A 16,972-nucleotide genomic window follows, 5' to 3' on the forward strand; every position below is an offset into this window, starting at 1 on the left:
ACGGCACAACATTTTTAGCCAACATTCACCAAACCACGTGGTTTTTCAGCTCTTTACCACCACAGTTTGGGCAATTTCTGCTATTCTTGTCTGATGTTTAGCATTGGTTCTGAGCATGCGTGTTTGTACTTTGGATTGTAGTTGGACGGACTTGCGTGCACACGATCGGATAAACCGAGGTAACAGATTTATTGCCCAACAGTTGGTGAGCATGAACCGTCAACTTCTGTTGTCATTATATCAGTCAATAATTGTCTGATGGAGCATACACACGGTCGGATTATCCGACACAACACGTCAATCAGACAATTATGGTCATAAAATTGGATCGTGTGTACGGGCCTTTACACTGCCTTGCCGTAATTACAGTGAATGAATCATAGGTCTGGTTGAACCATCAAACACTTACAAATGCCCTTGTTTCACTTCTTTTTATTGAGGGTCATTACATTCTGGTAAGCCCCCATCTTGCCTTCACTGTGGTGGCTTACTGGGAATTGGAAGTTTGTTTCTTCTGGGATACACCCTTAAGCCTCATACACACGATCGCATTTCCATCGGACACAGTGTAGGACTTTTGTCCGAAGGGCATTGGCCAGGAACTTGTCTTGCATACAAAATGACAAAGAATTGTCGGCCAACAAACACAAAACTACATGTTTTTTCAGCTCTTTAGTGCTACCCTTTGGGCAACTTCTGCTAATGTTGTGTTATGGTGAGCATTGCTCACACAATTGTTGGCGGACAATTTTAAAGCATGCTATCCTACAATTGTCCGATGGAGCGTAAAAACGGTCAGATTTCCCAACAGCCTGCCATCACACAATTCCCGTCGGATAACCCAATGGTGTGTATGAGGCTTTAGGCTCCATGCACACTGAGCTTAAAAAAAAAACATCTGTTCACTTGGGAGAAAAAAAACGTTCATATAGTGCATTTTTTTGTATAAAGTTTAAACGAGTTTAGGAGAGTTTTTTTCTGCCAGTAAGCTCCAATTCGAAACTCGAACCAGAAGTTTTTTTTTTTCCTACCTCTAAACGTTGAGTTCAAAATATGCCTGTAATCATCCAAATGTGGATGGACACATAGAATAACACTGAGTAGCTTCTACAGGCACAACACAAAACTCCTGTAGAAGCAACGTTTTGTAAAACAATGTACATGGAGCCTAAGGCCTTGTACACACAATCGGAATTTCCGATGGAAAAAGTCAGACAGACTTTTTCAATTGGATATTCCGACCATGTGTATGCCCATCGGAGAAATTCAGATGAATTCCATCTGAGATTACATAGAGAACATGTTCTCTTTTCCTCCGATGGAATTCCATCAGAATTCCGATGTGAGTTTGGTCAGGCTAAAGCCCGATCGTGTGTACAGGGCATAACTGTAGGTTCCAGGATTTAAACTTGCATTGGCAAGCATTTCTATCATCTTTAGACCCTACACTATTTTTAACTCATGGCATTTCAAAATACGTATATATTCATACAATCAAATAGATTTTTTTTCCTTAAAAAAACATCACACGCTGTACTCACCAGCTCTAAAGAGCCCACCATCCTTTTTTGAACTGGACCATGTTTCTTTCCTTTCTTCCCACTGTTGACAAACATAAAACTATCTCTTAGTTTAACAGCATTTATAGAAAATATTTGTATTTGATATTTTTTTTCGTAAATCAGTGCAATGTTAATATCTTATCCAACATCTTGCAAAATGAAAGCCTTCTGCAGTATACACATTTTTACAATGAAAGTATTAAACCTATGTATCAGGACCTGCTGATGTCAAGTTGGGGTTACTTTTTGACATGCAATAGTGTTAAAGTTCAAAGATCTGTTATATAATTCATTTTATTAACATTTATTTTAAAGAGTTATAAGCCTAATTGTATAGAGTAGTACATAAGTCACAAATGAGTTTCAACATGACCCCGTTGGCCTACTTTTCTGTCACTAACTAGCTAACTTTTGCACAAACCAATCAATATACTGTACACTTATTGCAATTTTTTTTACCAAAAATATGTAGAAGAATACATATCGGCCTAAACTGTGGAAGACATTTTTTTTTATATCTTTTTGGGGGATATTTGGGGGATATTTGTTATAGCAAAATGAAAAAAATATTGCTTTTTTTCAAAATTGTCGCTTTTTATAGCGCAAAAAAAAAAAAAGCGCAGCAGAGGTGATCAAATACCATCAAAAGAAAGATCGATTTGTAGGGGGGAAAAAAAGACGTCAATTTTGTTTGGGTACAGCGTCACATGACATCATTTTCAGCTAAAGCGACGCAGTACAAAATGCTCTGGTCAAGAAGGGGGTAAATCCTTCCGGGGCTGAAGTGGTTAAACCTCTTATATTCTTGAAAGTAAGTTTCAATACATTTAAATCTGCAGTTTTCATTAAAATACCAAGTTATCCTGCTTTAAAGGCCCTCGTTTAGTCATTTCCTGTTATAGGGTGACAACACTTGTTCTTCTTTGTCATCCTGTCACACAAATTTAGAGTGGAGACTATGGGGTTGCTTTAGCCTAGGTGCATGCGTGTTTGCCCACCCACATTATGGAGAGCGCAGCCCGTTCATCGGAATGGGCTGCTGTACCCATGAGAAATGTGGGGAAAGAAGTCCCTGACCCATTTTTTAAAACACGCCACCATGTAGTTTTACACACATGAAAACACATGGATGCTGATGCATGGGTGTGCCATTAAGAATTAATGACACCCCAGCACAAGTACTAAAGATCAGCATGTTCCAGGGTCGGGAACGCAGCCTTACTGAAGGCAAACAGTCTATCTACTTTGCACAGGAAGTTACACTTGAAAAGGGAATTTGCCCCAGCGCTTATTTCATGTGGTGAAGTGTTACTTTGCAAAAAACACCTAATGAAATCTAAGGAAAAAATAACAGCATGTGCAAGAAAAAAAAAATTTGCTTGCACATAAATGGAAGATGGAAGTAAGCAGAGCTTTACCTCATTCGCTAAGTTTTGGGGTAAATTCCCTTACAAAGTGAACAGCGTCTTTGACTTAAGTAAATCAATCCCTATAAGTGGCTGTTTCAATAGGCATCAGGTTTGGTTTACTAAAAGGCAAATAGGATGCTCACTTTGCAAGGGGAATGGTCCTCAGAACTTAGGGGATGAGGCGAAGCTCTGCTGACTTCCATCATCCAATCATGTGCAAGCAATTTTTTTTCTTGCAGATGACTGGGTATTCATTTCAAAGTGAAACTTTACCACAATTACTTAGCTTTGGGTCAAACTATTTTTCAAAGTGAACAGCCTATTTGCTATTAGTAAATAGCCCCCACTATACAGGTATGGTCACCATCAGGAAACCCCAGGAAATTCTATGCAGCCTTCTCTGGAATGCATGCATATATAAAGGGAAAAGCATTTTAGATGATTAGTAGCCCTACGAAAATATTTAATAAAAGGTGAAAAGAACTATTTTAGTTGTTGGTGATTGTTTATAATACACAGTATTTTAGCAAACCAAATGTCACTCAGTTAAGATTTCCATTTACGATAATGTTTTTTTTGGCCTTTATAAAGTTAGGATTAAAGCGGAGCTCCACCCAAAAATGGAGCTTCCGCTCTTTGGAGCCCTCCCCCCCTCCGGTGTCACATTTGGCACCTTCCAGGGGGGAGGGGGTGCAGGTACCTGTCTAGGTATTTGCACCCACTTACGGAAATTTGAGACTGCGGCAGACACACGTATACCCGCAGCCCCTGCTTTCTTCTGGGAAACACACTGTTCCCAGGAGAGAGTGGGGACCAGTGACGGCGCGGCGCGATACTCGTGCATGCGCAGTAGGGAACCGGGCAGTAAAGCCGCAACGGTTCACTTCCCGATTCCCTAACCGAGGATGGCGGCAGGTGCAGCTGAGGGACGAGCGATTGCTCATCCTCGGCTGGACAGGTAAGTGTTCATTTTTGAAAAGTCAGCAGCTGCAGTATTTATAGCTGCTGGCTTTTGGAAAAAAAAAACGGCGGAACCTCCGTTTTAATGCTGGATAAATTAAAAAGCATGTTCAGATTTTAACAAGGCCCTTGTTTCGTCACTATTCACTCCTTGGTTAGTATGACAGTAATACTTGTCATTGTCAATTAAAATCTCAATTATTGTACATTCTTTATGGCACAACACTACAAAATGTGAATTGTAAAACCAGGTAAAAGGGAATAACCTGTCTGCTGTAGTGAATATTTTTTTAAATATAAATGGTTAGTCCAACTTGATGGAACTATGACATTGTATAATGAGCAGCTTCAGATTTATGTAAGGCTAGATTTGTATAAGAAGTGTTTTAGCGTTTAAGTATTAATAAATGCATGTAAACTGTTTATTTTTGTTAAATGAATTTACTTGCAGTCACATGATATTACCATTTAATTTATATTTATATGTATATATATATATGTATATATATATATATATATATTATATATATATAACCTGAAAAATCCCAATACAGACTTTATTTTACATCTGTTAAGAAAATAAAGACCCAAGGCTAAAATGGAAATATTGTTAAAAAACATGATTGCACATTACCCTTATGTACTTTATTGCAGCTGTGAACAGTATAACTCTGTAATAGTCTCTGTTATACCAAGTGGAACATTAAGCGGGACAGATCATCAGCCAGTAGGTGCAATTACATTTGCCTCTACTGCAATTAACTTTTTGAAAAATAAAAAGCTTAAGAGACAGCTGTATTTACAGACTAATACGCAGAAAAACAGTAACACAGAAATGTGTTTGCAATTACTTTGTTACTATGCATACAGGAGTGGCTTTGTAATGGGATTTGGATGTCGGAAGCTAAAAAAAAAAATCTTAAAAACGAATTCAAGTTGGAGACATTTAATAATTGTTGTAACTTCAACAAGTAAAGTCTTTGTACCAAATGTTTTAGCAATGATAGCAGAAGCAGTTATCAAAAGCGCAGATGCATTCTCTTCACAGGCCACTGGATCTTTGACCTCGTACACACGACCGAGGAACTCGTCGGAAAAGACACATCGTTTTCCTCGACCAGTTCCTTGTCAGGCTTGTGGAGGAACTCGACAAGCTTGCTTTGCGTACACATGGTCAAGACAAAATCTCCTCGTTCTCAAACGCGGTGACGTACAACACATACAATGGCAGGGGAAGTTCGATTCCACTGGCACAACACTTGGGGCTGCTTTTGCTAATCTCATGTTACTGCGTGTTAAGTAAAAGTTTGGTTGGAGACGATTTGCACTTTTCAGTCTGTTACAGCTTGACAAATGTGCTATCTCCATTACAAACGCTACTTTTACCGAAGGTGCGCTCCTGTCTCATACTTCATTCTGAGCATGCGCGGGTTTCTTAGCATACACACGAACGTGTTTCTCGTCGAAAACCAGCCCGACGAGGAACACGATAAGGAAATTGAGACTCCCGTCGAGGAAAAAGAGAACTTGTTCTCTTTTTTTCTCGTCAAGTTCCTCGACAGTTTCCTCGATGAAAAACGAACACACGACTGTTTTCCTCAGCAAAAAAGCTCTGACACCAAGGTTCTTGATGGATTCTGTCGAGGAAAACGGTCATGTGTACGAGGCCTGAAAGTGACGAGAAATTACAAATTTTGCAATAGAAGGGAAACTTTTCTAATGATGACAGCTCTTCTGGTTTCTCCCTTTGGAGGGATTGCCTTTCATGTCATGTAGGGGTCGATTTACTAAAACTGGAGATTGAAAAATCTGGTGCAGCTGTACAAGGCAGCCAATCAGCTTCTAACTTCAGCTTGTTCGAATAAAGCTTTGACAAAAGCAAAAACTGGAAGTAGATTTTTATGCAGAATTGCACCAGATTTTGCACTTTTCAGTTTTAATAAATCAATCATGTAGTGTCCACAGGGCAGGAAATTAAGCAGAATCTCCCCAGTGGGACAAAAATGGCATAAAAAACCTGACAGGGCTTTTTTTTTTTTAACCACTTTACCCTCCGGAAGAATTTACCCCTTCTTGAGCACTTTTTGCGATTCGGCACTGCGTCGCTTTAACTGACAATTGCACGGTTGTACAATGTGGCTCCCAAACAAAATTGACGTCCTTTTTTTTCCACAAATAGAGCTTTCTTTTGGTGGTATTTGATCACCTCTGTGGTTTTAATTTTTTCGCTGAAAACACAAAAAGTAAGAAGATTTTGAAAAAAAAGCAATATTTTTTGCTAATATAAAAATATCCCCAAAAAAGATCTAAAAAAATTTTTTTTAGGCCGATATGTATTCTTCTACATATTTTTGGTAAAAAATATTCACAATAAGCATATAAGCGTTATAGCATCTACAAAATAAGGGACCGTTTTATGGCATTTTTATTATTATTTTTTTATTAGTAATGGAGGCGATTTGCAATTTTTATCGTGACTGTGACATTATGGCGGACATATCGGACACTTTTGACGCTATTTTGGGATGACTGTCATTTATACAGCGATCAGTGCTATAAAAATGCACTAATTACTGTGTAAATGCCACTGGCAGGGAAGGTGTTAACCACTAGGGGTGAGGAAGGGGTTAAGTGTGTCCTAGGGAGTGATTATAACTGTGAGGGGGCTGGGTTACCAGTGACAAGACATTGATCACTGCTCCCGATCACACGGAGCAGTAGATCAGTGTCTTGTCACAAGGCTGAACATCTTGTCACAAGGCTAAGGCATCTCCCTGTTCTGCAGCTCCGTGACAGGATCGCAGGACACCCGTGGGCACGGTCACAGAGCTCGCGCACGGCGGTAAATTCAGAGCAACGTACCTGTACATTGCTTTGCGCAGCCGTGCCATTCTGCCGACGTATATCGACTGGCGGCGGTCGGCTCCTTTATAAAATTTAGAAAAAGTAAGTCTTTGGCTTTAGATGTATTGTGAGGATTATAAGATGCATCCAAACAAAGGCAGTATGGAGGTTTTAGAGAACATAAAAATCCTTTGAAAATAAACATAATTTTACAGTGAATTGATTTTAGATATCGCAGAAAAAAACAGAGTTAAAGGTTCCTTTAAATTCAATTTCCCTAGATAGAAATTGATGTTTTTTTTACTTGATTTTATTTGTTTATTTAATCTTTACAAATAATATTGGATTAGGGCAGGAAAAATATAAGCCAAAGAAAAGAACATTAATTTACTAAAAGCTAATACCAGAGGAGTACAACAATACATTTGTCTCCATGTCTAAAAATAGGTAGCGGAGCAGAAAAAAAGAACCGTTAAACCACCTACCGAGTAACTCAAATGAAAATTGTACCCTACACTGGGTTAAGCAACACTGGTGACAAACAGCTGAAAAGCTGTCATTTACACGAGCGTGTTGAGCAAAAGAAAAAGCCATTTCTGCTAAGCACTCAGAGGGAAAACAACTAAGGGAATGAGTAACACATACAAGAGTGGCAAAGGGACTTGGAACATATTGTACTGATAGAACTGTATAACGCTATTATGAACAGACCCAATGTGTTACAATTATCTTCCCTGTATTTGATGTCTTTCTAAAGTATTAGCCCATTTTTTTTTTTTTTAATAAAACACTGTCGATCCCCATGGTAAAGTCCCTCTGCTTAATCTCCCCTGCCTCAATAGCATGTTATAAAAGTTGCTTCTAAGGATTAATTACTGATCTGTGGGTGTTTACCCAGGCCAGAAAATAACAGAAATCATGAAATGTATGTTTTTGTTAGCTAGCAGTATTCTTGGGAACGACTATAATACATGAGATTTGGAGCCTACCCACTACCACCAGCAGAAGATATTTATTTAAATAATGGTCTAATGTTAAGGTACCTACAGGTAGTATATACCGTGTTTCCCCGAAAATAAGACCTACCCCGAAAATAAGACCTAGCGTTATTCTCCAGGAGTGCTGCAATATAAGCCCTACCCCGAAAATAAGCCCTAGTTTAAAATGTTTGTAACATCCTATAATTCACTCTATTACAGTAGTATATAATGTACAATGTGTGTGTTTCTAAAAATATAATTGCAGGGAAGAGAGCTCCAGGGGGTCACAGAAGCGCTGAATGAAGTTATTTGGCACAATTATATTACAGAAACACACACATTATACATTATATACTACTGTAATAGAGTGGATTATAGGATTTTACAAGCATTTTAACTATGTTCACACTGGGGATTCCTGTCAGGCAGGGAGATAGAGGGGAGAAAAGACAGCACATTACATGGTAAGACCTACCCCGAAAATAAGCCCTACCGTGTCTTTTGTTGCCAAAATTAATATAAGACCCATGCTTATTTTCGGGGAAACACAGTAGCGATTGTTCCTGCATCAGTAGCAAACAGAGTTACACAGGGTTCCCGGTGCATAGATAGATTAGATAGACAGAGGGGGGCTCTGTCACAGTAAGAATATAGGAAAATGTGACAAAAGATTGGAATTTAGGGTTATAGCAAGGTTCTGAACTATCCTCTCTGAGTGGAGAAAGCTGTGTTTTTGGCTTTCTCCAGATTCTGTAGGTCTGAATGGAAACAGTCAATCCTGTGGCCGGGTTTTGCTAGACGCCTGCAACCTGGCTGACTACAAAGGTATGCAGGGTCAAAGTATATTCAGGTGTGAGGGTGGCTCAGAGCTCCCAGTTTGGAGACTGCTCGCAGTGTGGGTGGCGGAATCTCTCACCCGGGGTCAGGGGGCCCCAGCCAGAAGCAAAGAGAAAGAGGGTCTCATCAAGGGATCAGAGGCCTCCAGCCAGAAGCCAAGAAACAGCAGGTCTTCATACCAGGAGTCAGGTTGGCTGTCATCGGGGGTGTCAGGAGAACTCCAGTCCAGAGGCCAGACGTGAACCATGCAGCAGGGTGTTGCAACTAAAGGCTAGAGAGCCAAGTGTTCCAGGAGAACTGGACCACACAGTCAAGGGGACTTGTAAGGGGAGCAGCAGTACTGCCAACAAGCAAGCCAAGGTGGTTTGGTATTTTCGTTTGTGCACATTGTGTGGAAGAAACCCCTGTATGGGCAACTGATGTACATGTTAACTTTCCGTTTATTGAATAAAAGTGGGCTGCCAGGCGCTAAAATACAGTTTTGAGGATGGATAGATAGATAGATAGATAGATAGATAGATAGATAGATAGATAGATAGATAGATAGATAGATAGATAGATAGATAGATAGGTCTTTGCAATGCCTGATTTCTCTCTCATGGCTCAAAATATGCAATTAGGATGAGAAAGGGAACCATCTTTGCCTTCTGCCAAAATAGTGTCCAAAGGAAATGGGAGAAGCTTTTTTTCATTTCTCATTGACAATCAGGCAGGGTATGAAGGAAATGATCAGTTCCCATTACTTGGTTAATATAAATCAGAATGATAAAAGGATCCTTAAAAAATCCTGTCAGCTATTACATGGCCTAGATGTGAGCAGTGTTCAGGTCTGCATGAGAAATGGAAGGGGTCCCAACACCCATCCCAAACATATTGAATATAAATAAGACCCAAATTCTGTCCCTGCCCTGCATGCATAATCCGGCCACTGGTTCACATTTGCAAACATCAATTTTTGGCCTTTAAAGAAAGAAGGGGGACCATCCAAGCACCAGATTATTTCAGTGAAAAAACAATCCTGATTGGTTATTTTGTCCAATGATACATCTTGGCTATCAACTTGGAGATGGCCTTCAGACGTACAGTTATGCCTTGTACACACTTGTAGGACTTTTGACCGTGCAAAAGTCCTCTGTGAGTCCTTTGGAAGTACGACGGAAAGAAAGAGAACAGGTTCTCTATTTAAGGTCTGTCAGATTTCCGACAAAAAAGTCCAATGGGGGCTACACACGGCCAGACTTTCCGAGAAAAAAAGCCCGTCAGACTTTTTTTCTCAGAAAGTCCGGCCGTGTGTACCAGACATAAGAGTGTTGCCTGGCCTGATTCACTCAAGATCATTTTCTTATGTCTTTAGGCACCTAATGCCACGTACACACAATCGGTTCATCTGATGAAAACGGGCTGATGGATTTTTTCATCAGATATCCGATGAAGCTGGCTTCCATCAGTTAAAAATCCGATCGTGTCCAATGCGGTGACGTAAAACACAACAGCGTGCAGAGAAAAATGAAGTTCAATGCTTCTGAGCATGCGTCGATTTTTGACCGAGGGATTTCCCCACAGACGATTGTTTTTTTTCTATCGTTATTTTAACCATCAGAAAAATGTAAAACAGGTTCTATTTTTTTTCACCGATGGGAAAAAAACTATGGGGCCCACACACGATCGGTTCGTCCGCCGTTTTCATCGGACGAACCGATCGTGTGTACAGGGCATTAGAGAGATTGAGTAAGCAGGATTACCTAAATCCTTCTGCGACTGGCATGCTTTTTTTTTTATATATTTGTAAGTTTCAAAAGGCAGTGGCATAGGTAAAGTGGAAAGCCCACTTCAATATAATGAGATTTAAATATAAAAATCTGAACCTCCCCTACTTTAACTGACTACACATTTACATGAAAGAGATACAGTATAAGCACATCAGGTTGTCTAACCTTAGTCAAAATGCATCTATAATTGTTAATTAGGTGGCTGTTCCTATGAAATAAATATACCCTTTGATTTGATGTCAATATCGAAAGATTTATTGAGCACGGCAAAAAAAAAGGTTAGAAGTTATTGTCAGTTCATACCACACTGTCTACCAGACTTGAAAATAAATTTTCTCTTTAGAGCAGTTGTCAGCAGAGGTTGACCCCACTTAAATCACCATCGGGGATAGAAAAAAATTGTTACAGGAAGAAGTGTCTTACTTGTCCGTCTCCTGCTTTATTATCCCATTACTTGCTGCCTTTTCATCTTGTTGAAAGGTAGGGTTGTCATAAACATGATCGGGAAAGCCATCTGGAAAAAGGAAATGTCAAAAAGATACAAGTCAGGGGCTAGTAAAAAAGATCCCATCAATCAATCTGTCTGAAACTATGGAAAAAAATATATATATATTACAACGCTATTATATGTTATGTCGCTACATATAATACTACGAAAAGCAATGAATGAATAATTAGTAAAATATTAGTAAATAAAAAAAAAGTAATACAACAGTCAGATAATATATTAAATAATAAGATACCATTACTGTACGAGCATAATCCGTTCCAGGAGAATTCCCGTAATATAAAGCACTCGTATATCAAAGCGAGTTTCCCCATAGAAGCCAATGAAAACTGAAATAATTTGTTCCGCATTGACTTTAGCCACTTCCCGACCGCCGCATGTAAATGTACGTCCACAGAATGGCACGTACAGGCACATGGGTGTACATGTACGTCCTTGCCTTCTAACGGGTGGGGGGTCCGATCGCGACCCCCCCCGCTACATGCGGCGGTCGGATTCCCGCGGGGAGCGATCCGGGACGATGGCGTGGCTATTCGTTTATAGCCGCTCCACCGCGATCGCTCCCCGGAGCTGAAGAACGGGGAGAGCCGTATGTAAACACGGCTAACCCGTGCTTCACTATGGCGCTGCATCGATCGAGTGATGCCTTGTGTAGGGAGACTCGATCGATAACGTCAGTCCTACAGCCACACCCCCCTACAGTTGTAAACACACACTAAGTGAATACTAACTCCTACAGCGCCCCCTGTGGTTAACTCCCAAACTGCAACTGTCATTTTCACAATAAACAATGCAATTTAAATGCATTTTTTGATGTGAAAATGACAATGGTCCCAAAAATGTGTCAAAATTGTCTGAAGTGTCCACCATAATGTCACAGTTACGAAAAAAATCGCTGATCGCCACCATTAGTAGTAAAAAAAAAATAATTAATAAAAATGCAATAAAACTATCCCCTATTTTGTAAACGCTATAAATTTTGCGCAAACCAATCGATAAACGCCTATTGCGATTTTTTTTACCAAAAATAGGTAGAAGAATACGTATCGGCCTAAACTGAGGAAAAAAAAACATTTTTATATATGTATTTGGGGGATATTTATTATAGCAAAAAGTAAAAAAATATTGAATTTTTTTCAAAATTGGCGCTCTATTTTTGTTTATAGCGCAAAAAATAAAAACCGCAGAGGCGATCAAATACCACCAAAAGAAAGCTCTATTTGTGGGGAAAAAAGGACGCCAATTTTGTTTGGGAGCCACGTCGCGCAATTGTCTGTTAAAGCGAAGCAGTGCCGAATCGTAAAACCTGGCCTGGGCATTAAGCTGCCTAAAGGTCCGGGGCTTAAGTGGTTAATACCGCATATGGCCAGTGGTGGGGGCGCCGGAGAGCCTTGGAAACACTCGGAAAGGCCCGGGGACAGCTCGGCTGAACTCGGAAAACCTTGGAAAGGCTCGGGAACTGAGTTTTTCAGAGTTTTTCCAAGTATTTCCGAGCATTTCAGATTGGCTCCGCTCGGTTCGGTGGCCCCCCCACCTCAGGCCAAACACGGTACTGCACACCGCTGTGGCTTGAATCCTGCTAGTTTTGCAAGACATCACTCGCAAATCGAATTAGGATTTGTTTTTAAAAACAGTGTTCATATTGCGAAACGCTCGTTACTCACAATCCGGGGTGTCACTGTATTTGCAATTCAAAACAATGGTAAAGGAATAGTTTGCTGTGCTTATATGCAAGTTGGGTAGCCCAAAACCTCAAGTATGGGACCTATTAAAGATGGAGTGCTAGGAATGGTAGAATATTCAAGAGGAAATGTATAGGGAGAGAAAAACATGGCAAATAAAAATAGAGGTACAAAGAAGTGTGACGCAACAGTTACAGCATGGTGTATGAAGGTGTAAACACGTATGCATGACTTGACTTTGCTTGTAAAAGAAAGATGGGACGTTTGAGACTCTTGTGAGCTACATCGGGACTTGGTCTACTAACAAAATCCTAAATCATTTGAGTAAGAATTAAGACATTTGTAAAGAATCAATTAAAAAAACAGTTGGCAAGAGAAAGTAATAAAGAACACAAGCAAAGCAACAAAACTTGCTTTGTTGTAAATGGTCTGATGAAAACTTAATGGGTAGATCAGCTACAAAAGAAAAAAATATTTATTTAGAAATAAAAAACTATACACAACACATTAATATAAGAAGACAGTAAACTGTAACATATACTGTCTAATAAATGACTTACCAACGATGTGTTTGTCTTTCTTCGGCATTTCACTTGTGTCTCTCATATTGGCCCAGTGAATATAAGAAACTGAGACCTGTTGGGAAGTAAAATGACACTTGTGTATATTGTCCAGTGGAATGACTGACTCTGCACATGTATCCAATCATCCTGTAGCTTGTATAATGAATATGTTACAGTTTTCCTCACCCAGGTTACCAAGTATGAGAACAGTGCCAACACACATTAAATCTTTTATTAGTTGTACCGTATATACAACAGTGTCAAGTATTAAGGAACAAGCAGAATGTAACATGTAATTTGTTTTAATGTGTTTTTAAAAAAAATGTTTAATTAAGTGATGTCGAAATTGTAGATAAACGCTTCTGCGTAGTTTGTCAGACGTGAAAAAAAATAATATCTGGCAAAATTATGCAAGGGAGTTTAATTACACACAGGAATTACGTTAGCTATCATAATCTCTTCACATCATCACCCTAATTAAAGAACTATTTAAAATGTCCAACTTAACAAAGCTATAAATATTATATAATGTAACCAAAGTACCATGTTCTGTAACACATGAACTTATCAAAAGATATAGAGGAATTCCACCTACAATAACTGAGAGTAATTCTTGGATCCATCTGATGTTGCTTGAGGGCAACACTTCATCAGATTCTCACCTTCACTGTTTCCCAGTGAATGAAAAGGTCACTGGAAGGGCCACAAGCACAGTCACTATTTACATAAGATAGTAAGAAGGCATTATCGTATTGTACCCAGAGGGTAAATCCACTCTTCACTAAGACCCAAGAGGTCAAAGGTTTACTTCTTCTACATTCACCTGTCATAAATTTTGCAAAAACTTGTCACTTTAAGTGAAAAATATCACCCTGATCAGTTTAGGCAAAGATACAGTCAGCTGCATATATGTATTTATATAGAATTCTTAAAGCGGAGTTCCGGACACAATTTCACTTTTTAAATATAAATACCCCTGTAATACACAAGCTTAATGTATTCTAGTAAAGTTAGGGCCAAATCCTCAAAAGAGATACGACGGCGTATCTACTGATACGCCGTCGTATCCCTGTTTCTAACTATGGAACTGATCCACAGAATCAGTTTTCCATAGTTAGGCAGAAGATCCGACATGTGTAAGGGACTTACACTGCCGGATCTTAGGATGCAGTACCGCATCCGCCGCTGGGGGCATTTCGTGTCGAAATGCTGCCTCGGGTATGCAAATTAGCACTTACGGAGATCCACAAAGCTTTTCAGCTTCGTTTTTTCTCCGTAAGTTTTAGTTTGCATACGCAAAATTAGGGCTGCTTTTACAAAGTGTAAAGTTAGTACACCATGTAAAAGCAGACCCTTCTGTCCAGCGATGCGATTTTTTTTTGTTTTGAATTATTTTTTTCCCGCCGTATCTTTTTCTTTTCCCGACGCAACTTTATTGACCCAACGCGATCCACAAAGCTCGGCGTAACGTAATTTCGCGCTGTGCACATCGGGAAAATGACGTCACGAGCATGCACAGTACGGCCGGCACGGGAGCGCGCCTAATTTAAATGGGAATCGCCCCCATTTGAAGAGGAACGCCTTGCGCCGGCGGAATTTAACCTGCCTGGCGGTCTTCCCGAGACTGACTCGGGGTTAGATTTTCCTGCTACGATCGGTAACCCCGAGTCAGTCTCGGCTCGCCTCGCTGGATCCACAGGCACTTTTTACTTACCTTGTCCCTGGATCCAGCGATGCCACCGCGCTGTGTGAGCGAGCGGGACCTCGCTCGATTCACATAGTGCCTCCGTGTGACGCCGATCTCCGTTCCCTGCGACGTTACGACGCACGGGGACGGAGAACGGCGCCAAATTCAAAAACGTAAACAAACACCTTACATACAGTATACTATAATCTTATAGATTACAGTACTGTATGTAAAACCCCCCCCTCCCCCCTGTCCCTATGGTCTGTCCTGTGTCATGCATGTCATTTTATATAATAAAAACGTTTCTTTCTCCCTGCAAACTGTAGATTGTCCATAGCAACCAAAAGTGTCCCTTTATGTCAAAAATAGTTTTAGATCAGCTAAAAAACAGCGATAATAAATTATAATCACTTGCAGAATTGTGCGATAGCGATTTGTGGGGAAATTCGTCATAAAAAAAAAAAATAATGACAGCAACAATTCTGCAACTGAGCAAATTTCAGTGATTTTAATTTGATTACATTATTGAATAATTTTTATTATAATTATATTATTATTTGTTATAATTATTTATAATTATTTATTATATTATAATTTATAATTTTGTTTTTAAAAAAATGTCATACCCGGGATGCCTATTAGAATCTTGTTTGGTCAGATTTAAGTGAGTTATTTCTAAAAATTACAGGCCTACAGTATAAAACGCCAAATTTCCTTGCAAATAATGGTACCGCTTTCAGCATGTTTTTTTCTGAAAGAATCATACCGCCAGGGAGGTTAAGTTACACAGCCGAAAATTTCTAGGTAAGTGCTTTGTTGATTGGGCACTTAGGTAGAAATTTTAAGGCAGTGTAACTTAAATGGAAGAATTTACGTTACGCCAGCTCTTTGTGGATTTGGCCCTTAGTCTGTAAACTAAGGTCCGTTTTGTTAGGTTGTTACAGCATTTAGACACTTTATAAAATAGAAATTGACTGGGGCCATCTTAAGTGTGGGCATCATGAAGCCAGACTGTATGACTTCCTGGATTTCAGCCTTGCAGATCTCGCAAATGCTCAGTGCTGCACAAGCAGTGTAATAGGTTTCAGATCAGGTTTCAGCACCTGTACTGTCCAAGTCACATGATTCTTCGAGACTGGGGAGTGCACAGACTCCTGGAAAGTTACACCCACTACATTCCCAGGAGTCTGTGCGGTGAAGCTTAAGCACCTAGGTGCAGGAAGAGGGAAGATTAACTATTCTGCCTAGCAACAACACTTTGAAGGCATCTAAAAAAAAAAAAAATTTTCTTAAAGAACTAATGACATTTTATTAAAACTACTGATGTAATGTTATATTTATGGGTGGAACTCCACTTTAAACATTTGATTCACGGTGTGTGCATGGGATTAGGAGGTTGAACAGTTATTGTTACATAGTCAGTCAGGTTGAAAAAAAATCCATCCAGTTCAACCAATAAAAATAAATAAAAAATAGAAGGAAAAAAAACACACACAATCCCATATACACAATCCTATACCCACAGTTGATCCAGAAGAGAAAACCCCAGCAAAGCACGATCCAATATGCTACAGCAGGGGGAAAAAATACTTTCTGATCCCCCGAGAGGCAATCAGATATTCCCTGGATCAACTTTACCTATACATGATAGTATCCAGTACATTTAGGAAAGAATCCAGGCCTTTTTTAACACAATCTACTGAGCTGGCCAGACCCCCTCTGGATGGGAGTCTTATTCCACATTTTAACAGCTCTTACTGTGAAGAAACCTTTCCATATTGTTGAGTGTCAGGTAAATCATATAACAGCTATTTGCATTAAAGGGGTTGTAAAGGTAAATGTTTTTTCACCTTAATGCATTCTATGCATTAAGGTGAAAAAACATCCGAGTATTAGCGGCCCTCCAGCCCCTCTGATTACTTACCCGACCCCTCGAAAGTCCTGCGCCGTGAACACGCAGGCTTCCCAGCTCTTCCCGGCTCATTCATTGATTGATTGAAAGCAGCGCCGGCCATTGGCTTGTGCTGCTGTCAATCACATCCAATGACGCGGCGTGCCAGGGGGCGAGGCCGAGTCATACAGTGAGCGGCTATGGCCGCCGGCTGTTTCACGGGAGAGCGCCTGCAAGCACTCAACACCATGTGAGCTTGCTCGCATGAAGGTGTTGAGTC

The 16,972-nt window shown here is 39.9% G+C and overlaps 1 protein-coding gene across 4 annotated transcripts in view; it reads right to left on the reverse strand.

Annotated features, from left to right (window-relative positions):
- LOC120947133 (ATP-dependent translocase ABCB1-like) overlaps positions 1–16,972 on the reverse strand; it is a 95,121-nt gene that overhangs the window by 69,725 nt on the left and 8,424 nt on the right. For 2 of the 4 annotated variants that reach the window (XM_040362154.1, XM_040362157.1), the window contains exons 2-4: positions 13,112–13,187; positions 10,785–10,875; positions 1,542–1,620 (exon numbers count right to left, since the gene is read on the reverse strand). In XM_040362154.1, coding sequence (XP_040218088.1) covers positions 1,542–1,620; positions 10,785–10,875; positions 13,112–13,157 — 216 coding nt within the window. In that variant the 5' untranslated portion in view covers positions 13,158–13,187. Of the gene's footprint in view, positions 1–1,541; positions 1,621–5,998; positions 6,029–10,784; positions 10,876–13,111; positions 13,188–16,972 lie in introns of those variants that run through there. The other 2 variants (XM_040362155.1, XM_040362156.1) reach the window with 2 other exon arrangements.

Source organism: Rana temporaria, chromosome 8 (genome assembly GCF_905171775.1).
Source record: "Rana temporaria chromosome 8, aRanTem1.1, whole genome shotgun sequence".
Taxonomy (NCBI): domain Eukaryota; kingdom Metazoa; phylum Chordata; class Amphibia; order Anura; family Ranidae; genus Rana; species Rana temporaria.